Source organism: Ranitomeya imitator, unplaced genomic scaffold (genome assembly GCF_032444005.1).
Source record: "Ranitomeya imitator isolate aRanImi1 unplaced genomic scaffold, aRanImi1.pri SCAFFOLD_128, whole genome shotgun sequence".
Classification (NCBI taxonomy): Eukaryota; Metazoa; Chordata; class Amphibia; order Anura; family Dendrobatidae; genus Ranitomeya; species Ranitomeya imitator.
The window spans coordinates 178086-200800 of NW_027194068.1; the positions used below are offsets into that span (position 1 = coordinate 178086).

General features: G+C 46.4%; 2 protein-coding genes across 3 annotated transcripts in view; one reads left to right on the forward strand and one right to left on the reverse strand.

The window, feature by feature from the left end:
* The window catches only part of LOC138654640 (polyadenylate-binding protein 1-like), a 29978-nt gene extending 25883 nt beyond the window's left edge, over positions 1-4095 (forward strand). The window contains exon 11 of the mRNA XM_069743484.1: positions 4081-4095. The gene's annotated coding sequence lies outside the window, so the exon portion shown is untranslated. The remainder of the gene's footprint in view (positions 1-4080) is intronic.
* LOC138654641 (gastrula zinc finger protein XlCGF66.1-like) lies at positions 1481-22460 on the reverse strand. Of its 2 annotated transcripts, XM_069743490.1 has the most exons (4): positions 22321-22460; positions 16406-16582; positions 16201-16324; positions 1481-2327 (listed from the first exon to the last, which is right to left on the reverse strand). In XM_069743490.1, the coding sequence occupies exons 1-4, from the start codon at positions 22396-22398 to the stop codon at positions 2119-2121; spliced, it is 588 nt and encodes a 195-aa protein (XP_069599591.1). In that variant the 5' UTR covers positions 22399-22460; the 3' UTR covers positions 1481-2118. The 2 variants fall into 2 exon arrangements, with proteins under 2 accessions (XP_069599591.1, XP_069599590.1); XM_069743489.1 differs by having other exon boundaries at positions 16201-16582.
* Positions 22461-22715: the final 255 nt, after the last annotated feature.

The window sequence follows — 22715 nt, forward strand, 5'->3', positions numbered from 1 at the left end:
TCTAGAGGTAGTCACCGGGAATGATTTTCACTTCACAGGTGTGCCCTGTCAGGTTTAATAAGTGGGATTTCTTGCCTTATAAATGGGGTTGGGACCATCAATTGGGTTGAGCAGAAGTCTGGTGGATACACAGCTGATAGTCCTACTGAATAGACTGTTAGAATTTGTATTATGGCAAGAAAAAAGCAGCTAAGTAAAGAAAAACAAGTGGCCATCATTACTTTAAGAAATGAAGGTCAGTCAGTCCGAAAAATTGGGAAAACTTTGAAAGTGTCCCCAAGTGCAGTTGCAAAAACCATCATGCACTACAAAGAAACTGTCTCACATGAGGACCGCCCCAGGAAAGGAAGACCAAGAGTCACCTCTGCTTCTGAGAATAAGTTTATCTGAGTCACCAGCCTCAGAAATCGCAGATTAAAAGCAGCTCAGATTAGAGACCAGGTCAACACCACAGAGTTCTAGCAGCAGACACATCTCTACAACAACTGTTAAGAGGAGACTTTGTGCAGCAGGCCTTCATGGTAAAATAGCTGCTAGGAAACCACTGCTAAGGACAGGCAACAAGCAGAAGAGACTTGTTTGGGCTAAAGAACACAAGGAATGGACATTAGACCAGTGGAAATATGTGCTTTGGTCTGATGAGTCCAAATTTGAGATCTTTGGTTCCAACCACCGTGTCTTTGTGCGACGCAGAAGAGGTGAACGGATGGACTCTACATGCCTGGTTCCCACCGTGAAGGAGGACGTGTGATGGTGTGGGGGGTGCTTTGCTGGTGACACTGTTGGGGATTTATTTAAAATTGAAGGCATACTGAACCAGCATGGCTACCACAGCATCTTGCAGCAGCATGCTATTCCATCCGGTTTGCGTTTAGATGGACCATCATTTATTTTTCAACAGGACAATGACCCCAAACACACCTCCAGGATGTGTAAGGGCTATTTGACCAAGAAGGAGAGTGATAGGGTGCTACGCCAGATGACCTGGCCTCTACAGTGGTTTGGAGTGAGCTGGACCGCAGAGTGAAGGCAAAAGGGCCAACAAGTGCTAAGCTTCTCTGGGAACTCCTTCAAGATTGTTGGAAGACCATTCCCGGTGACTACCTCTTGAAGCTCATCAAGAGAATGCCAAGTGTGTGCAAAGCAGTCATCAAAGCAAAAGGTGGCTACTTTGAAGAACCTAGAATTAAGACATCATTTCAGTTGTTTCACACTTTTTTGTTAAGTATATAATTCCACATGTGTTAATTCATAGCTTTGATGCCTTCAGTGTGAATTTACAGTTTTCAGAGTCAAGAAAATACAGAAAAATCTTTAAATGATAAGGTGTGTCCAAACTTTTGGTCTGTACTGTATATAATAAAGTTAATGAAAATAAATATAAAAAAATAATAATAAAATAATAATAAAGAGATAGATGATGTAATAGAGTAAGATAACACAGAACCACATGAGAATATTTAATAACTATCACACTGTATAATGCATACTGAATCTTTATTGAACCATTAGGCAAAATACAAAAATACAAAAAAGAAACCCGAAAGTCTCCTTCAACAAACTGCCCGAGACTAAACATGACTTTATAAATAGATGAAAAAGGTCAAAATGCAGGGAAAAAAATCTGAAACAAATCGAGGAGGCTGGCCCATGACAATACATGGTACATATACATAAGTCTCAAGTCGTACTGAACTGCCAATCATCCACGATTAATGATCCAGAATATAGGAAACAAACACTTGTTAGATAAGTGTCGGACCCAGCTGAACAATTAGAATAAAGGAAAACTCAAAAAAACATAAATGAAGATATGGTACTGTGAATAGACGCTTCAGGAAAGAGATCTGATGACTAGAAAATAAGGCCGGGTTCACATTGCGTTTACAGCAGCCCGTTCAACACATACGTTAACGGGCTGCTGATGCAAGTGCCGGTATGGCAGCACGCTAGCGCAGATAGAGCATCTGCTAGCTCTATCTGCGCTAGCAGTGACGGACTAGGAAACGCTGCAGCCCGCGTCTCAGGGTCCGTCACTCAATGACGGCACATCCCTAGCGCACGCCCATTGTGCGATGCATCCCACATAGGAATTAATGGCGGCCTTAACGGACTACGTTACACCGTGTTTATGCCGCGGTGTAACGTAGTCCGTATAACGGGCGCCCATAACGCAATGTGAACCCAGCCTAATTCTCTGATGAAAATAGCCATAATACTCCAAGCAAGCACCAAGGTGAGAGTAAGATGTAAATCCTCTCCAGGGAAAGTGAATGTGCTTCCATCACAGAACAACGAATACCAATGTCTACTGGTCCAGGGTATATCTAAAAAAAATAGAAATAGAATAGAGATGAGCCATATAACTAAACAAAAAGACATATAATTATGGTGTGTATTTTAACCATAGAACCCAGAAAACGAGAATTCCTCCTTTAGACCTCCAGGGGACATGCTCTTTAAATTGAAAATCCAACGGGACTCCCGGCGAAGGAGGTCCTTAGTTGGATTCCCACCCCGAATGTTGCCAATAACCTGGTCCACCATCATTACACGTATTTTGTGATGTCTACTCCCATGGTGTTCTATATTGGAAATGTGCTGCTGAATTCTGCGTTTGATTTCTTGGCTACTTTGTCCCACATACTGTATATCTTTGGGCATTGACAGATAAGAATATATATCACACTAGATGGTGGCCTGATCCTAACGCATCGGGTATTCTAAAATATGTGGACAGAACTTGTTCAGTAAACGTGACTAAACTATGTGGCACTGTGACTGACAGAACTTGTTCAGTAAACGTGACTGAACTGCGTGGCACTGTGACAGACAGGACTTGTTCAGTAAACGTGACTGAACTACGTGGCTCTGTGACTCACAGAACTTGTTCAGTAAACGTGAGTGAACTGCATGGCACTGTGACTGACAGAACTTCTTCAGTAAACGTGACTGAACTGCGTGGCACTGTGACTGACAGAACTTGTTCAGTAAACGTGACTGAACCACGTGGCACTGTGACTGACAGAACTTATTCAGTAAACGTGACTGAACTGCATGGCACTGTGACTGACAGAACTTGTTCAGTAAACGTGACTGAACTGCGTGGCACTCTGACTGACAGAACTTGTTCAGTAAACGTGACTGAACTACGTGGCACTGTGACTGACAGAACTTGTTCAGTAAACGTGACTGAACTACGTGGCACTGTGACTGACAGAACTTGTTCAGTAAACGTGACTGAACTGGGTGGCACTGTGACTTACAGAACTTGTTCAGTAAACGTGACTGAACTATGTGGCACTGTGACTGGCAGAACTTGTTCAGTAAACGTGAGTGAACTATGTGGCACTGTGACAGACAGGACTTGTTCAGTAAACGTGACTGAACTGCATGGCACTGTGACTAACAGAACTTGTTCAGTAAACGTGACTGAACTGCGTGGCACTGTGACTGACAGAACTTGTTCAGTAAACGTGACTGAACTATGTGGCACTGTGACTGGCAGAACTTGTTCAGTAAACGTGAGTGAACTATGTGGCACTGTGACTTACAGAACTTGTTCAGTAAACGTGACTGAACTATGTGGCACTGTGACAGACAGGACTTGTTCAGTAAACGTGACTGAACTGCATTGCACTGTGACTGACAGAACTTGTTCAGTAAACGTGAGTGAACTATGTGGCACTTTGACTTACAGAACTTGTTCAGTAAACGTGAGTGAACTGCATGGCACTGTGACTGATGGAACTTGTCCAGTAAACGTGACTGAACTACATCACACTGTGACTGACACACTATGACTGCGCCTGTCGCTGATTGATCGTGTGCGGCTGGCGCGACCAATCAGGGACGCGGGATTTCCATTACAAACAGACAGAATTAGACAATATAGTAGATTCCTCGAGCGACAGTTTGAATAAGGTTTAAAGTGCCTGGAAACATTGGGAGGGTAACATTATCAGCTGCAACCATGTAGGGGCAAATATTGCAACCACCACATGGAAATGACTCCGTGAGGTGATTCCCCGTGCCCAATCTAGTGGTTGGTCGTTAGTTGATTCTCTTTCTCGTTTCCAGTTCGAGCGTTTCCGGTCTTTGGCTCCGGAGGCAGAAACCATCGGTTTGGATTGCCCAGCGGACCTTTGGCTCGTGGCATCGGGGATGCTGAAGATCTGATAAGGTCGTCGTTGGCTCCCAAAACATGGGAGGCTTATCAGATGGCTTGGTCTTCTTGGGAAGGGGTCTTGGCATCCTGCCCGGGTGGAGGTAATGCTGATGATCAGGTGGGGATTTTGTTGTCCTGGATTAGCCGTGGTTTGGATGAGGGTTGGTCGTGGGCGAAGGTATCACGCTTGCTGGCGGCTTTGGCGTTTGGTTTCAAATTGAGGGGGCAGTGTGATTTGTCTAAAGCTTTCCTGGTGAGGCAAGCCGTAAAAGGTTTCCGGAGACAATATGGTAGGTTGGATTCCCGGCGTCCCGTGTCTTTTGCGATGTTGGAGCGATTGGGTGAGATTTTGGGGGACTGTTGTGGGTCACTGTTTGAACAACGTCTTTTCAGTTTGGCTTTCTCGTTGGCATATTTTGGTGCAATGAGAATTAGTGAACTGGTGTCTCCTAATAAGTATACAGCTGGGGGAGTTTTGGCAAGGGATGTTCTCTTGTCTGAAGGGCGTGTGGAGTTCTGGTTGCGTCGATCCAAGACGGATCAGATGGGGCGCGGTAGAAAAATTGAGTTGGGTGCGGTAGTTGGTTCACTGATGTGCCCAGTTAGTTGTTTGAAAAGTTTTTGGGGGCTAGGGCCTCGCAGGGAGGGATCTTTACTTTGTCATGAGGACGGTTCTGCTTTGTCAAGATATCAGTTTCAGATGATTTTCAAGAGAGCGCTTGATGTATTGGGGTTGGATGATTCGCGTTTTACTCCTCATTCCTTTCGGATTGGGGCAGCTACGGATGCGGCTGCGGGAGGTTTGGATGCGGAGGCTATCAAGCGTATTGGGAGATGGAAGTCGAATAGATATCGCAGTTATGTTAGGTGTTAAGTGGGGGTGTGTGTTTTCGTCCTGGAAAGGTTCGTTTTGATAAATCGCGGTCTTTAGGTGGTGGATTGAACTTTGTGTTTGTATTTTTAGGTTCCTTACCGTTTTTGGTGTGGATTTTCGGCCATTCCTATGTGCATTGGGGAGCCCGGCGCGCTGACGTACGGTCGAAGGGTAGACAACTCGGTTTCGATCGGTCGGTAGCAGTGGTCCGGTGGATTGGTTTTAGAGGTTTGTCCTGGAACAGGGTGCTGAAGGAGATCAATGCTGCGGTAGTTTTGGACAGGTCACCGTAGATTTTGGTGCTACACGTGGGAGGTAATGATTTGGGTATGCGCCCATTTAGAGAACTAATTAAGGACATCAAGCAGGACTTGTTGCGGTTGTGGCGGTTATATCCGGGGATATCGGTGGTCTGGTCGGAGATTGTACCGCGAAAACGGTGGAGGAATATGCGGTCCTTGGAAAAACTTAATAAGGCCAGGATCAAGGTCAACAGAGCGGTGTCCGCGTTTGTGGCCAGGAATGGTGGAGTAGCCGTAAGGCATTTTGAGTTGGAAAAAGGTGACGGGGCGTTCTGGCTGGCAGACGGTGTGCTTCTGAATGCCGTTGGGATTGATTTTTGGGCACTTGGGCTGCAGGAAGGTGTGGAGAAGGCCATAGCGTTTCGGAGTGGTGGGGTCTCAGGTCTTTAAGGTTTCAAAGTCCCTCGTTGTGGTGGCTGGGGGGAGTCCTTGGAGTTGATGGAAATTGGGTTGGGGGGATTCATTGGCTTATGGCTCCCCGTTATTTTGTGTTAAAACTGGTTTTGGATCTGGTGACTTGGGGGGTTCCGGCGGGGGTGGTCGGTTCCCCGGGAATTGTAACGTGAACAGGGAACCCGCTGGGGTTTTGGTGCTCCTGAGCCAGGCGGTATCGGCTGGGAGTAATTTGGTTTTGGTAACGTTCACGTTGTGCTGTGTGTTTGATCACCAGATCCATGGGAGCTCCAAGGACCCCTCCTAGTTTAAAGTTATTGGATGTTATAATTTATTATGTTTGTTTGTATTTAAATAAAAAGGCTGCAGTGGCCGACATTATTCCAAAAGAATATGTAGTTTGAGTCTTTATTTAGGGGTAAGAGGGCATGGGTTATGGGGGGGGGTTATTAAAAGGGAAGGTTTGTGCTGTTTATCTACCCCAACTGCTTGACATTACCAGGGTCAAGAGCTAGAGGCTGAGTCAGCAAGGAAAGCCAAAACTTTTTCCTGCTGTTCCGGCTTTAAAAGCGGTTTTCCTACTCCCAGATAAGGGAGCCTTTGAGGCCTTGTGTAGCCAGACGATGACGCTGGCTCAACACCTCGAGCCTTATGTGCTATTTTGCTTTTTCCACTACCACCATCATTACCAGCTGGCAACGACCGCCCACGGCCTCTTCCACCAGACTTCCTCATTTTTGGGAAAATGTAACCAAAATAACAACCGTTATATGGTACTATAAAACAAGGTAGGTGTATATAAACTTGTTGAGAATTTAAATCTCCCTTTTTTTGGGGGGAGACTGCACCTAAACTCAGGCCCAGTGTATTTCACTACACAATGTAAGTGGCAGAACGTGGCTGGAAGATATACGACAAACAGAACTGACGTAGATCCACTTAGTGCCAATTTAAATCTCCCTTTTTTGGGGAGGAGAATACACCCAAACTCAGGCCCAGTGTATTTCACTACACAATGTTAGTGGCAGAACGTGGCTGGAAGATATATCAAAAAATACAAGGACTGTAGTACAATTTCAATCTCCCTACAATGAGCTCAGGACAAGTTTGGCAGCCAGCAATAAAAAGGACTGCTGCACACAAAAGTGTGGAGTGGTCAAATAAACAAGATAACTGTGCAGAAAGGAGCAACAGGATTTTTGCTTTTCAAAAAGCAGTTGGTTTGCACAGCGGCGTACAAACAGCAATGCAGCTATCAGGGAGCCTTATAAGGCAGCCTAATAAGCTACAGAGCTGATGCACAAAAATATAAACTCCACTGTCCCTGCAAAGAAAAGGTGGTGTTGGACAGTGGAAATCGCTACAGCACAAGCAGTTTCGGGGTTAATCTTCCCTCCCTAACTATATCCCTTCTTCTGATGCAGCTGCAGCAACCTCTCCCTATGCTAAGATCGGCAGAAGTAAGATGGCGGTCGGCGTGCATGCCCCTTTATAGCCCCTGCGTCGCCGCAGAAAGCAAGCCAATCACTGCAATGCCCTTCTCTAAGATGGTGGGGACCAGGACCTATGTCATCACGCTGCCCACACTCTGCATCCTCCTTCATTGGCTGAGAAATTGTGCTGAAAACGTCATACGAAACACGACTTTGGCGCGCTGATCGCCGACCTCGTGGCCGATCCCACATTAGGATTGGGTCGGGTTTCATGAAACCCGACTTTGCCGAAAGTTGGAGATTTTTCAATTTGTCCGATCCTTTTCACTCAACCCTAATTATCACTCTGTTTTCGTGAAATATCTAATGTTTTCATCCCTTGACCAAGGCATTGCACTATTTAACGCTTTTCAGCAGTAGAGAAATCCTTTTTATTTCTCATATTGCTTGAAACCTGTGGCCTGCTTGATAATGTGGAACATCATTTTTAAGTAGTTTTCCTTTAATTAGAATCACCTGGAAAACTAATTATCACATGTGTTTAAGATTGATTTCAGTGAGCCATTGAGCCCTGAGACACAATACCATCCACGAGTTTCTTTGAAAAACAAAACAATTAAATCTTTATGACACTTAAATCCAATTTGCATAATAATTTGGAACATGGTGTAGACCTTTATGGCCTGCCTCTCTGGAACAGAAAAATTATATAATAGCCCCATTGAATATTAGATAATGGCCCCATCAATAAGATTAATAGCACAATCATAAGGACTATGAGGAAGGAGGTCTTGACACCCCTGTTCTGAAAACACATCCCCGAAGTCAGACAGGTATTCCGGCAGAGACCGGGTATCCACCCTGGCTAACCGGGTGCCCAACCAGTGTCCTTGACAATACTCGCTCCACTTTACCACCTCCCGAGTCTGTCAGTCCACTACAGCATTGTTCAGCATACGCCAAGGTAGTTCAAATGCCACAGGAGAGGGCAAACTATCTAGCACATAACACTTGATTAATTCTGAGTGCATTGCCCCTATCAGCAGATGTATCATTCGAATGACCTGAGTAAAATACCCCTGGCTCAAGGGTACAGAGTCAATGGCAATTGTGGGCATAGACTAGACAGTTTATGTGTCTTGAGACCCTTGTCCTGGACGAACCTGGCATTAATCTGATAAAACACTGCCTCACTGTCTAGAAAGGCTTAAATAACCACTTTAATTTTACCAAAATGGATCTTGGCTGGTAAAAAAATTGTGACCTTACCACAGAGGAAATATATACACCTGGGTTGTTAACTTACCCACAACCCGGGCTCCTTACTTTTCTCGTGGCTGTTTGCGGTTATGTATGGAAGGACAAGTACCCACAAAACGATCCTTCTCACCAACAAAACACACTTCCCCTGTATGCCAAACTGCAGTGGGACAAATAAACAAGCCATTCCCGCCAAATGCATTGGTTCTTTGGTTGAGTAAGCCCTAGGTTCCCTTGACCCCGGATCCCTCGAAAATTGGGGTGTCTGTTTATGTCTCTGCTGAAGACGGCAGTCCACCTGGATAGCCAGAGACATGGCCGCCTTCATCCTTTACCCTCACAGAAAGCCCTTGACAGAACTGGACCACCTACGAGACTCGGAGCAATACACCTCCACTGTCCGGTCTCCCTGCGGAAGCTCACAGTTTAGATTCGGCCAGAGAAACAAGGTCGGGGTCATCGTATATATGACCCAGAGCCTGAAAAAAAATCCTCAACCGTCTGAAGAGACAGAGTCACACGGAATACAAAATGCCCAGGCGATCCCCACCCATTGCTCCTCGGTACCTGAGTAGTGATTATGTAATATAAAATAAAGTTTACAGGTTTCCCTGAAAACAACAAACATCCCAACTCCTAGAGAACCTATCTGGCAATGTGATCTTGGGCTCAACTAAGGGTTGCCTGAGAGCCCTAAGCCTGAAGTGTTAGGGGTTGCCAAACAACTGGGCGCAAGTCTGCCAAGCTGAGTGGCTGCACTTAACCTGTCAGAGCAGCCGCCGGATCCATGATGGATCAAAAAAGTTATGGGCCAGTGTTAATATCACGAAATACCTTGTGACTGTGGGCGCTAACCAGGTCCCTAAAAATAGGGGAGCTCTAGACTATCCCTGTTTCCTTGGATTACTTTTGAAGAATGAGACACCTGGTTCACGTGCTTTGCTGTGCTCCTATATCAACCCTTATCTGTTCCCTCCCCCACCCAGGAAGGTGAGAAGCCAAAGTGTGTAGGAGAACACTAACCAGACAAACAAGGGAAGACGGACAGAGATAAATGAAAATAAGAATCTTATAAAATACACTCATTAAACAACAGAGTGGAACACACGGGAGTAAAAGGAAGGAGAAACCAAGTAGGAGAGGATGAGGATGTGCACACAAAAAAAACTGAGCAACAATAACAAATCTCCAAACAAGAACTACACCTCCAACTCCAAACCAGGCAGTGAGAGCTAGCACTGACAATTCCAAAGGTGATCATGTATAGTAGAGGGGAGTGGCAAACATTAAAGAGCTGACAGATTGACCCTTGCACTGCCAGCAAGGAAAAAACCTGCACCATTTAATAAGATGGTGAAGTACTTCTAGTACCAGTAGAGGGTGAAACGTACGTCTTTATAGGATCTAGAATGCTACAAAGGCCCATACAGGGCTCATGGATTCTGTTATTGTGGATATACAGTATGTACTGGATTTATCATATCTGGACTTGGCTTCAGGACACACATTACAATGTACGGCACTGTATATGACACATAATCAGTGTCTGGCCCACGAAGAACCATCTCCAGAACCCCACTTTTCAACTACGTGCAAATGTGACATTATCCTTAATCACAAATTTGTATAACAATGAACTGGGTAGATTGTTCAATTAATAAGATGCTGCCTGTGTCCGTACATAATGATTCAATTATAAAGTGTCAAGTGCTGCTTATATAAGAGGGTGGTGACCCATTCGTGCACGTGGGCCCACCGGAGGAGCCAGTCCAAGCCTGCATATAATTTATGATGTCCTTTAGGAGCTGTTAGTGCACTTCGGTGTATGCTGAGTTCGGTAGAAGAAGCTGTCGACCAGATGATCATTTATCCGACAACTATGAGGCTTTACAATGCATGGAGGAAGAGTGGAATTGTAATGTACAAAGAACAAATGGCTTTTCTTATCTAAAATTGACATCGTATTCGCTTATCTTAATAAAACTCATGCTGGAATAAAATGCAAAAAGGAGCATACAAATTTGCAACAATGTACTCGGCAAGCTGTGACTGCCTTTCTCGGTACATTATCTACCTTACCCTACATAAAAAGAATATTCCAAATAGAAAATGTTTGGCCATTTCCACAGAAAGATTTGGTTTCCGTAAGTTTTTCATGTGTAGGAGGCCCCACTAACGCTCATTAGAGCAGTCTATACTTCAAAATGTATTCACTATCGTTTGGACAACTTTTCTCAGGAGCTTTCAGATTTTAGGAAAAGAGGCGTTCTTGAAAAATGTGCAACTGTTTCCATAGTTTTTTCACCCCTACATACAGTTCTTATTTCTCTTTCAATCCCAGATAAATGCTGCTATAAAACAACAGCAGACATTAACCCCTTAGCGACCGCCGATACGCCTTTTAACGGCGGCCGCTAAGGGTACTTAAACCACAGCGCCGTTAATTAACGGTGCTGTGGAAAAAGTAAATAGCGCCCCCCAGAGTCGGATTTTCTCCGGGGTCTCAGCTGCCGGGGGTAGCCGAGACCCCAGAGAACATGATTCGGGGGGTTTTTAACCCACCCCGCATTTGCGATCGCCGGTAATTAACCGTTTACCGGCGATCGCAAAAGAAAACGCGATCTCTTTTTAATTTCTCTATCCTACGATGTGATCGCACATCGGAGGATAGAGAAAAGGGGTCCCAGGTAGCCCCCCAATACTTACCTATCTCTCCCGATGCTCCTCGTGGCTCCCGGTGGGCGCCGCCATCTTGAAAATGGGCGCATGCGCAGTGCGCCCGCCGGCCCCGCGAGAATCTTTGGGGTCTCGGCTCCGGGGGTAGCCGAGACCCCAAAGAGCATGATCGGGGGTCGGTTTTAGCGACCCCTGTTTTGCAATCGCCGGTAATTAACTGTTTACCGGCGACCGCAAAAAAAAAAAAAAAAAAAGCTAAGTGTAATTCTCTGTCCTCTGATGTGATCGCACATCAGAGGACAGAGAAATAGGGGGATTCGGGGACCCTGCCATACTCACCTGTGTCCCTGGATCCTCCTGCTGCTCCTCCTGGCCGCCGGCATCTTCTGGGCAAAAGAAAATGGCGGGCGCATGTGCAGTGCGCCCGCCATCTGTCTCCATCTGCCGGCCGGCAGGAGAAGAGCAGTTGGGGCTAAAATTAGGGTTAGGGGTAGGGTTAGGGGTAGGGCTAGGGTTAGGGGTAGGGTTAAGGCTAGGGTTAGGGCTAAATTTAGGGTTAGGGTTGGGGCTAAATTTAGAGTTAGGGTTGGCGCTAAATTTAGGGTTAGGCTTCTTTCACACGTCGGTACGGGGCCGTCGCAATGCATCGGCTCGACATACCGACGCACGTTGTGAAAATTGTGCACAACGTGGGCAGCGGATGTAGTTTTTCAACGCATCCGCTGCCCAATCTATGTCCTGGGGAGGAGGGGGCGGAGTTACGGCCACGCATGTGTGGTCAGAAATGGCGGATGCGACATACAAAAAAACGTTACAATGAATGTTTTTTTGTGCTGACGGTCCGCCAAAACACTGATCCAGTGCACTACGGACGCGACGTGTGGCCATCCGTCACGATCCGTCGGCAATACAAGTCTATGGGCAAAAAACACATCCTGCGGGCACATTTGCAGGATCTGTTTCTTGTCCAAAATGACGGATTGCGACGGATGCCAAACGACGCAAGTGTGAAAGTAGCTTTAGGGTTAGGGTTGGGGCTAAAGTTAGGGTTAGAGTTGGGATTAGGGTTAGGGTTTGGATTAGGGTTGGTATTAGGGTTAGGGTTGGCATTAGGGTTACGCTTGGGATTAGGGTTAGGTTTGGGATTAGGGTTAAGGTTAGGGTTGTGATTAGGGGTGTATTGGGATTAGGGTTAGGTTTGAGGTTAGTGTTGAGATTAGGATTAGGGGTGTGTTGGATTTAGGGTTTTGATTAGGGTTATGGTTAGGGTTGACATTAGGGTTGTTTTGGGGTAAGGGTTGGGATTATCGTTAGGGTTAGTGATTAGGATTATGGATCGGGTTGGGATTAGGGTTAGGGGTGTGTTGGAGTTGGGTTGGAGCTAGAATTGGGGGGTTTCCACTGTTTAGGTACATCAGGGGGTCTCCAAACACGACAGCCAATTTTGCGCTCAAAAAGTCAAATGGTGCTCCCTCCCTTCTAAGCTCTGCCGTGCGCCCAAACAGTGGGTTACCCCCACATATTTGGCATCAGCATACTCGGGATACATTGGATAACAACTTCTGGGGTCCAATTTCTCTTGTTACCCTTGTGAAAATAAAAACTTGGGGGCTACAAAATCCTTTTTGTGGAAAAATATATATATATATTTTTTTTATGACTCTGCATTATAAACTTCTGTGAAGCACTTGGGCATTCAAAGTTCTCACCACACATCTATATAAGTTCCATGGGGGGTCTAGTTTCCAAAATGGGGTCACTTGTGGGGGATTTCTACTGTTTAGGCACATCAGGGGCTCTCCAAACGCGACATGGCGTCCAATCTCAATTCCAGCCAATTCTACATTGAAAAAGTAAAACGGCACTCCTTCTCTTCCAAGCTCTGCGGTGCGCCCAAACAGTGGTTTACCCCCACATATTGGGTATCAGCGTACTCAGGAGAAATTGCACAACAACTTTTCTGGTCTAATTTCTCCTGTTACCCTTGTGAAAATAAAAATTTGTGGGCAAAAAGATCATTTTTGTAGAAAAAATGCGATTTTTTTTTTTTCACGGCTCTACATTATAAACTTCTGTGAAGCACATGGGGGTTCAAAGTGCTCACCACACATCTAGATAAGTTCCTTAAGGGGTCTAGTTTCCAAAATGGGGTCACTTGTGGGGGGTTTCTACTGTTTAGGCACATCAGGGGCTCTCCAAACGCGACATGGCGTCCAATCTCAATTCCAGCCAATTCTACATTGAAAAAGTAAAACGGCGCTCCTTCACTTCCAAGCTCTGCGGTGCGCCCAAACAGTGGTTTACCCTCACATATGGGGTATCGAGAAATCGCACAACAACTTTTGTGGTCTAATTTCTCCTGTTACCCTTGTGAAAATAAGAATTTGTGGGCGAAAAGATCATTTTTGTGTAAACAAAAGCGATTTTTTATTTTCACGGCTCTACGTTATAAACTTCTGTGAATCACTTGGGGGTTCAAAGTGCTCACCACACATCTAGATAAGTTCCTTAAGGGGTCTAGTTTCCAAAATGGTGTCACTTGTGGGGGGTTTCCACTGTTTAGGCACATCATGGGGCTCTGCAAACGCAACATGGCGTCCAATCTCAATTCCAGCCAATTCTGCATTGAAAAAGTCAAACGGCGCTCCTTCACTTCTAAGTTCTGCGGTGCGCCCAAAAAGTGGTTTACTCCCACATATGGGGTATTGGCGTATTCAGGAGAAATTGCATAACAAAATTTATGGTTACATTTCTGTTTTTACACTTGTGAAAATAAAAAAAATGGTTCTGAATTAAGATGTTTGCAAAAAAAAGTTAAATGTTCATTTTTTCCTTCCACATTGTTTCAGTTCCTGTGAAGCACGTAAAGGGTTAATAAACTTCTTGAATGTCGTTTTGAGAACCTTGAGGGGTGTAGTTTTTAGAATGGTGCCACACTTCATTATTTTCTATCATATAGACCCCTCAAAATGACTTCAAATGAGATGTGGTCCCTAACAAAAAAATGGTGTTGTAAAAATGAGAAATTGCTGGTCAACTTTTAACCCTTATAACTCCCTAACAAAAAAAAATTTTGTTTCCAAAATTGTGCTGATGTAAAGTAGACATGTGGGAAATGTTATTTATTAACTATTTTTCGTGACATATCTCTCTGATTTAAGGGCATAAAAATACAAAGTTTGAAAATTGCAAAATTTTAAAAATGTTCGCCATATTTCCGTTTTTTTCATAAATAATCGCAAGTAATATCGAAGACATGTTACCACTAACATGAAGTACAATATGTCACGAAAAAACAATCTCAGAATCAGCGGGATCCATTGAAGCGTTCCAGAGTTATAACCTCATAAAGTGACAGTGGTCAGAATTGCAAAAATTGGCCCGGTCATTAAGTACCAAATTGGCTCTGTCACTAAGGGGTTAAACAGTTCTTGTATCTTTCACATCCACATTCTGGCTGTATTTTGCAACCATATTTAATTTGTATTTTGTCTGAATATATAACTAAAAATTAACAGAACACAAACACTAAAGAGCTGGCGACGGAGAAGAATATCCGACTTCTCTTTTTATCCCGCGGTCACCACTCACCTGGGCGGTGATCTGTAGGGGTCTCGTCTTTACACCGCTGACCGCCCCTCACATTAGGGGTCTCCTCTTTACACCGCTGATCGCCCCTCATATTAGGGGTCTCCTCTTTACACCACTGATCGCCCCTCATATAAGGGGTCTCCTCTTTACACCGCTGATCGTCCCTCATATTAGGGGTCTCCTCTTTACACCGCTGATCGCCCCTCACATTAGGGGTCTCCTCTTTACACCGCTGATCGTCCCTCACATTAGGGGTCTCCTCTTTACACCGCTGATCGCCCCTCACATTAGGGGTCTCCTCTTTACACCGCTGATCGCCCCTCACATTAGGGGTCTCCTCTTTACACCGCTGATCGCCCCTCACATTAGGGGTCTCCTCTTTACACCGCTGATCGTCCCTCACATTAGGGGTCTCCTCTTTACACCGCTGATCGTCCCTCACATTAGGGGTCTCCTCTTTACACCGCTGATCGCCCCTCATATTAGGGTTCTCCTCTTTACACCGCTGATCGTCCCTCATATTAGGGGTCTCCTCTTTACACCGCTGATCGTCCCTCATATTAGGGGTCTCCTCTTTACACCGCTGATCGTCCCTCATATTAGGGGTCTCCTCTTTACACCGCTGATCGTCCCTCACATTAGGGGTCTCCTCTTTACACCGCTGATCGCCCCTCACATTAGGGGTCTCCTCTTTACACCGCTGATCGCCCCTCACATTAGGGGTCTCCTCTTTACACCGCTGATCGCCCCTCACATTAGGGGTCTCCTCTTTACACCGCTGATCGCCCCTCACATTAGGGGTCTCCTCTTTACACCGCTGATCGCCCCTCACATTAGGGGTCTCCTCTTTACACCGCTGATCGTCCCTCACATTAGGGGTCTCCTCTTTACACCGCTGATCACCCCTCATATTAGGGGTCTCCTCTTTACACCGCTGATCGTCCCTCACATTAGGGGTCTCCTCTTTACACCGCTGATCGCCCCTCACATTAGGGGTCTCCTCTTTACACCGCTGATCGCCCCTCACATTAGGGGTCTCCTCTTTACACCGCTGATCGCCCCTCACATTAGGGGTCTCCTCTTTACACCGCTGATCGCCCCTCACATTAGGGGTCTCCTCTTTACACCGCTGATCGCCCCTCACATTAGGGGTCTCCTCTTCACACCGCTGATCGCCCCTCATATTAGGGGTCTCCTCTTTACACCGCTGATCGCCCCTCACATTAGGGGTCTCCTCTTCACACCGCTGATTGCCCCTCATATTAGGGGTCTCCTCTTTACACCGCTGATTGCCCCACACATTTCTCTTTGGACCATTAATATTGTTCAGATCTTTTTCCGGATCCAAAATCTGCAAAACAAATATTGTAAAAGTCCCCGATGATCGGAGAAGTCCCTGGGGTTGTCCTTTTACTGGAGAGAACTGAGGAGACACAGACGGGACTGACATCGTTATTACATACAGAGAATTATAGGCCGTGTGTATTTAGTCCTGACTATTACCTGGTGATGTGCGGGGCCGGTGCTCCTCCATCATCACCTCCTGGTACCGATCCTTGGGTCCTTCTAGATACTCCCATTCCTCCATGGAGAAATAGACGGTGACGTCCTGACACCTTATAGGAACCTGACACACAATGATACCGTCATCACCCAGAATCCTCCAGTGCTGTCCTGTATAATGTCCCAGCATTCCCAGCAGCGTCACCTCTCCAGTCAGCAGCTCAATCATCTTGTTGGCGAGTTCTAGGATCTTCTGGTCATTGATCTCCTCATGTATCTGGGAGTGAGGTGGAGGCTCCAGGATTGGGCTCAGGGTTCCTCCCCGTCCTTCAGACACAGGGGCCTGACAGCGATCACTAGAGATCTTCACTACTATGTAATCCTGAGTGTGGAGACATTAATAATATCACTACAGACATCTCCAGAGTCCATCACCTCTCCGGTCATATCCCCTGTTATTCCCATAGATAATGAGGTCATGTGATGACATCAGAGCCTCTCTCCTCTCCGGTCATATCCTGTTATTCCCATAGATAATGAGATCATGTGATGACATCAGAACCTCTCACCTCTCCGGTCACATCCCCTGTTATTCCCATAGATAATGAGGTCATGTGATGACATCAGAGCCTCTCACCTCTCCAGTCATATCCCCTGTTATTCCCATAAATAATGAGGTCATGTGATGACATCAGAGCCTCTCTCCTCTCCGGTCATATCCTGTTATTCCCATAGATAATGAGGTCATGTGATGACATCAGAACCTCTCACCTCTCCGGTCATATCCCCTGTTATTCCCGTAGATAATGAGGTCATGTGATAGACTCAGTCTGCTGAAAATCATCTTTTAACTTCCATCTTTTAAATTACATCTTTTTAATTATGATTCTGAATTAGACTGAATTCTAGAATGCATTTGGCTACTCATCACTACTACAATATTATCATCATCTGCACCATCTAATCGAGCTGTTCTCCTCTTCCCACAGGTATGCACTGACTTTACCCAGCTCTCCCTGGCTCCAGAATATCTCTGTATACTGCATTGATTTTCCATGGTATGCACTGACTTTACCCAGCTCTCCCTGGCTCCAGAATATCTCTGTATACTGCATTGATTTTCCATGGTATGCACTGACTTTACCCAGCTCTCCCTGGCTCCAGAATATCTCTGTATACTGCATTGATTTTCCATGGTATGCACTGACTTTACCCAGCTCTCCCTGGCTCCAGAATATCTCTGTATACTGCATTGATTTTCCATGGTATGCACTGACTTTACCCAGCTCTCCCTGGCTTCTGAATGTCTCTGTATATTGCACTGACTTTTCTATGCTTCCCCTGGACCTGAGTGTCTTGGTGCAGCACATATAATCCTTTTAGTATGCTTTCTTACCTATGAGCTTGTTTCCATGACCTGTTTTCATGTATCCCATTGTGTGATCCTGGCATCTCTTTGAGTGGTCAGTCTTACCCCTCCCTCACTTTATGACCTTTGCTTAACTCTCTACATCTGGTCTCCCATACCCAGCCACCCCCTCATTCACACCTGATTGCCCTTAACTGGGGATATATTCACATGCAGGAGTCTGCTATAGACTCAGTCTGCTGCAAATCATCTTTTAAATTACATCTTTTTAATTATGATTCTGAATTAGACTGAATTGGACTGGAATTGACTGGAAGGTAACAGAACACCAACCACTACAATGTTTCGGTTTCTTTTCTCTTTCACCCCCATACTACTTTCCTTCTTACAATCTCCTGCAATCCCTCCTCCTAGTAAGGAACTAGTCATTTCTTCCTCCATACTCCCCAGCCATCTCACCTTCCCCTCAGAACTGTTCCTCCACATACAATCCTTTTTATCCAGACACACACGGCCAATCATGTCCTATCCTGCTCCCACCTTCTAATGATCTGTCTGTTACTCCTCATTGCTGGTGACATATCCCGGCCCTCCCCAATTCATCCCCACACTCGTTTCTAACCCCCTGCCACGATCCTCCGCACGTTTTCCCAACCACGACAACCTCATACCCATTCATCCAGCCCCCACTCCCCCGCTCCCCCTACTTGGAGCACTATGGAACGCACGCTCCATCTGCAACAAACTGCCATTTATCCATGACCTCTTCATCACCAACAAACTCTCCTTCCTCGGCCTCACTGAAACCTGGCTCACCCCCTCTGACTCGGCCTCTCCAGCTGCGCTCTCCTATGGCGGATTCCACCTCTCTCACACCCCTCGCCCCAGCAACAAACGCGGTGGAGGAGTTGGCTTGCTCCTGTCCGACACCTGCTCCTTTACTCCAATCCCGCTACCACCCTCCGCTACTCTTCCCTCGTTTGAGGTGCACTCTGTCCGCATCTATTCCCCCTCCAACCTCCAGCTGGCTGTCATCTACCGCCCCCCAGAACTAGCCATCTCCACCTTTCTCGACCACTTCACCACCTGGCTACTTCATTTCCTCTCTGTTGACATCCCCACTATCATCATGGGTGATTTCAATGTCCCCATTGACACTTTCACCTCAGCTACCTCTAAACTTTTATCACTGACTGCCTCCTTTGGCCTCACTCAATGGTCCTCTGAGGCCACTCACAAAGATGGCCACACGCTGGACCTCATCTTCACCCGCCTCTGCTCCCTTACTAACCTCACTAACACACCCCTCCCCCTGTCTGACCACAACCTACTGACATTCTCGTCCCTCTCCTCTCCTAGTGTGCAACCCCCACTCCACAAACTCACTCACCCTCGCAGAAATCTCAAACATCTCAACTTACAATCACTCTCTGAGTCCCTTCTCCCTCTCACAGACATAGCCTCCCTTCATGACACAGATGCTGCTGCCACTTTTTATAACACCACAATAACAACAACACTCGATTCGGCCACCCCACTCATGCATAGTAAAACTCGTACAATTAACAGGCAGCCCTGGCTGACCAGCCTGACCAAAGAATTGAGACGGGCTTCCAGGATTGCTGAGCGGAGATGGAAGCGATCCCACTCTGCCGACCACTTCACTGCATACAAGCAGTCCCTCGCCAGCTTCAAGTCTGCGCTCACTGCCGCAAAACAAACTTACTTCTCATCCCTCATATCCTCCCTGTCCCACAACCCTAAACAGCTTTTCAACACTTTCAATTCTCTACTCCGTCCCCCCGCACCTCCTCCCTCCCCCCTCATTTCTGCTGATGACTTCGCCTCTTTCTTTAAACAGAAGATCGACACGATCAGAGAAAGCTTTGGCCCACAGCTCCCACTGCCCCTCTTAGCTGCTCAACCCTGCTCCTCCAAAACCAGCTTCTCCACCATGACAGAAGATCAGCTCTCCACCCTCCTGTCAAGATCACACCTCACCACCTGCACGCTTGACCCGCTCCCATCCCACCTCATCCCTAACCTTTCCACGGTCTTCATCCCAACCCTAACACACCTCTTCAACCTCTCACTCACAACAGGTGTCTTTCCCTCATCCTTCAAGCATGCCAAGATCACACCCATCCTCAAAAAGCCCTCCCTCGACCCATCCTCTGTGTCTAGCTATCGCCCAATATCTCTTCTCCCTTATGCCTCCAAATTGCTGGAGCAACACGTCCATCTTGAACTGTCCTCCCACTTCTCCTCCTGCTCCCTCTTTGATCGGTTACAATCAGGCTTCCGTTCCCATCACTCAACTGAAACTGCCCTAACTAAAGTCACCAATGACCTACTAACTGCCAGGAGCAAGCGACACTACTCTGTCCTCCTTCTCCTGGACTTGTCTTCTGCCTTTGACACTGTAGACCACTCCCTTTTGCTACAAATCCTCTCATCCCTTGGCATCACAGACTTGGCCCTTTCCTGGATCTCGTCATATCTGACAGACCGAACATTCAGTGTCTCCCTCCCCCACACCACCTCCTCACTTCGCCCCTTGTCAGTCGGTGTTCCTCAAGGCTCTGTTCTAGGACCCCTACTCTTCTCCATCTACACTTTCGGCCTGGGACAGCTCATAGAATCCCACGGTATGCAGTACCATCTCTACGCTGACGACACGCAGATCTACCTCTCCGGACATGACCTCTCCTCCTTGCTTACCAAAATCCCGCACTGTCTGTCTGCCATTTCAGCCTTCTTTTCTGCTCGCTTTCTACAACTGAACATGGACAAAACAGAATTCATCATCTTTCCCCCATCTCACTCTACCCCTCCACCAGACCTATCCATCAATGTCAATGGCTGCTCACTATCCCCAGTCCCACACGCCCGGTGCCTCGGGGTGATCCTCGACTCTGCCCTCTCTTTCAAGCCACATATCCAAGCCCTTGCCTCCTCCTGTCGTCTCAAACTCAAAAATATTTCCCGGATCCGTGCTTTCCTTGACCGCAACACTGCAAAAACGCTAGTGCATGCCCTTATCATCTCCCGCCTCGACTACTGCAACCTCCTACTCTCTGGACTCCCCTCTAGCACTCTGGCACCACTCCAATCCATCCTACACTCTGCTGCCCGACTAATCCACCTGTCCCCCCGCTATTCCCCAGCCTCTCCCCTGTGTCAAGCCCTTCACTGGCTTCCTATCGCCCAGAGACTCCAGTTCAAAACCCTCACACTGACATACAAAGCCATCCACAACCTGTCTCCTCCATACATCTGTGACATGGTCTCCCGGTACCTACCTACACGCGACCTCCGATCCTCCCAAGACCTCCTTCTCTACTCCCCTCTCATCTCTTCTTCCCATAACCGCATCCAAGACTTCTCCCGTGCTTCCCCCATACTCTGGAACTCTCTACCCCAACACATCAGACTTGCGCCTACCATAGAAACCTTCAAAAAGAACCTGAAGACTCATCTCTTCCGACAAGCCTACAGCCTGCAGTGATCCTCAACCTACTGAACAGCCGCACAGCCAGCTCTTCCCTCTCCTAGTGTATCCTCACCCACCCCCTGCAGACTGTGAGCCCTCGCGGGCAGGGTCCTCCCTCCTTATGTACTCGTGTGCCTTGTTATCTGCTCATGTTTAATGTATTTGTCTATATTTGCCCCGTATTCACATGTAAAGCGCCATGGAATAAATGGCGCTATAAAAATGTATAATAATAATAATAATGTGATGACATCAGAGCCTCTCACCTCTCCGGTCATATCCCGTTATTCCCATAGATAATGAGGTCATGTGATGACATCAGAACCTCTCTCCTCTCCGGTCATATCCTGTTATTCCCATAGATAATGAGGTCATGTGATGACATCAGAACCTTTCACCTCTCCGGTCATATCCCCTGTTATTCCCGTAGATAATGAGCTCATGTGATGATATCAGAGCCTCTCACCTCTCCGGTCATATCCCGTTATTCCCATAGATAATGAGGTCATGTGATGACATCAGAGCCTCTCACCTCTCCGGTCATATCCCGTTATTCCCGTAGATAATGAGCTCATGTGATGATATCAGAGCCTCTCACCTCTCCGGTCATATCCCGTTATTCCCGTAGATAATGAGCTCATGTGATGATATCAGAGCCTCTCACCTCTCCGGTCATATCCCGTTATTCCCATAGATAATGAGGTCATGTGATGACATCAGAGCCTCTCACCTCTCCGGTCATATCCCGTTATTCCCATAGATAATGAGGTCATGTGATGACATCAGAACCTCTCACCTCTCCGGTCATATCCCGTTATTCCCATAGATAATGAGGTCATGTGATGACATCAGAGCCTCTCACCTCTCCGGTCATATCCCGTTATTCCCATAGATAATGAGGTCATGTGATGACATCAGAGCCTCTCATCTCTCCGGTCATATCCCGTTATTCCCATAGATAATGAGGTCATGTGATGACATCAGAACCTCTCACCTCTCCGGTTATATCCCGTTATTCCCATAGATAATGAGGTCATGTGATGACATCAGAGCCTCTCACCTCTCCGGTCATATCCCGTTATTCCCATAGATAATGAGGTCATGTGATGACATCAGAGCCTCTCTCCTCTCCGGTCATATCCTGTTATTCCCATAGATAATGAGGTCATGCGATGACATCAGAACCTCTCACCTCTCCGGTCATATCCTGTTATTCCCATAGATAATGAGGTCATGTGATGACACCAGAGCCTCTCACCTCTCCAGTAAGATGGAAGATTATCTCCAGGGTGAGGTTTATTATCCTCTCCTCCATCTTCTTCTTCTCTCTATCCATCCTTGGTGGGTGAACCAGTAAAATTATTTGACATTAAAAGAACTAACGGACAGGATTATTCAGTGCAAGACCCTGAGTAGAAAAAAAGATGAACCAATATAAAAACATACCGAAAATCTTATGGAAAAATTACAATTACTGGAGATAATCCGATGCTGAAGTTGGTTTCTTATTTGGCAATTTCTTTTCTTTCTTTACCCCTTCATGACCCAGCCTATTTTGACCTTAATGACCTGGCCGTCTTTTATAATTCTGACCACTGTCCCTTTATGAGGTAATAACTCAGGAACGCTTCAACGAATCCTAGCAGTTCTGAG

Bases quoted from the DNA above. Each gene is read 5' to 3' on its own strand.
- LOC138654641 (XM_069743489.1), bottom strand. From the start codon at position 22,398: ATGGATAGAGAGAAGAAGAAGATGGAGGAGAGGATAATAAACCTCACC. The intron at 16,583-22,320 runs GTGAGAGGCTCT...CTCCACACTCAG, and splicing joins TCTTCCATCTTACTGGAGAG to GATTACATAGTAGTGAAGAT. The intron at 2,328-16,200 runs GTAATAGTCAGG...TATTTTTTTTAG, and splicing joins CCGGCCCCGCACATCACCAG to ATATACCCTGGACCAGTAGA.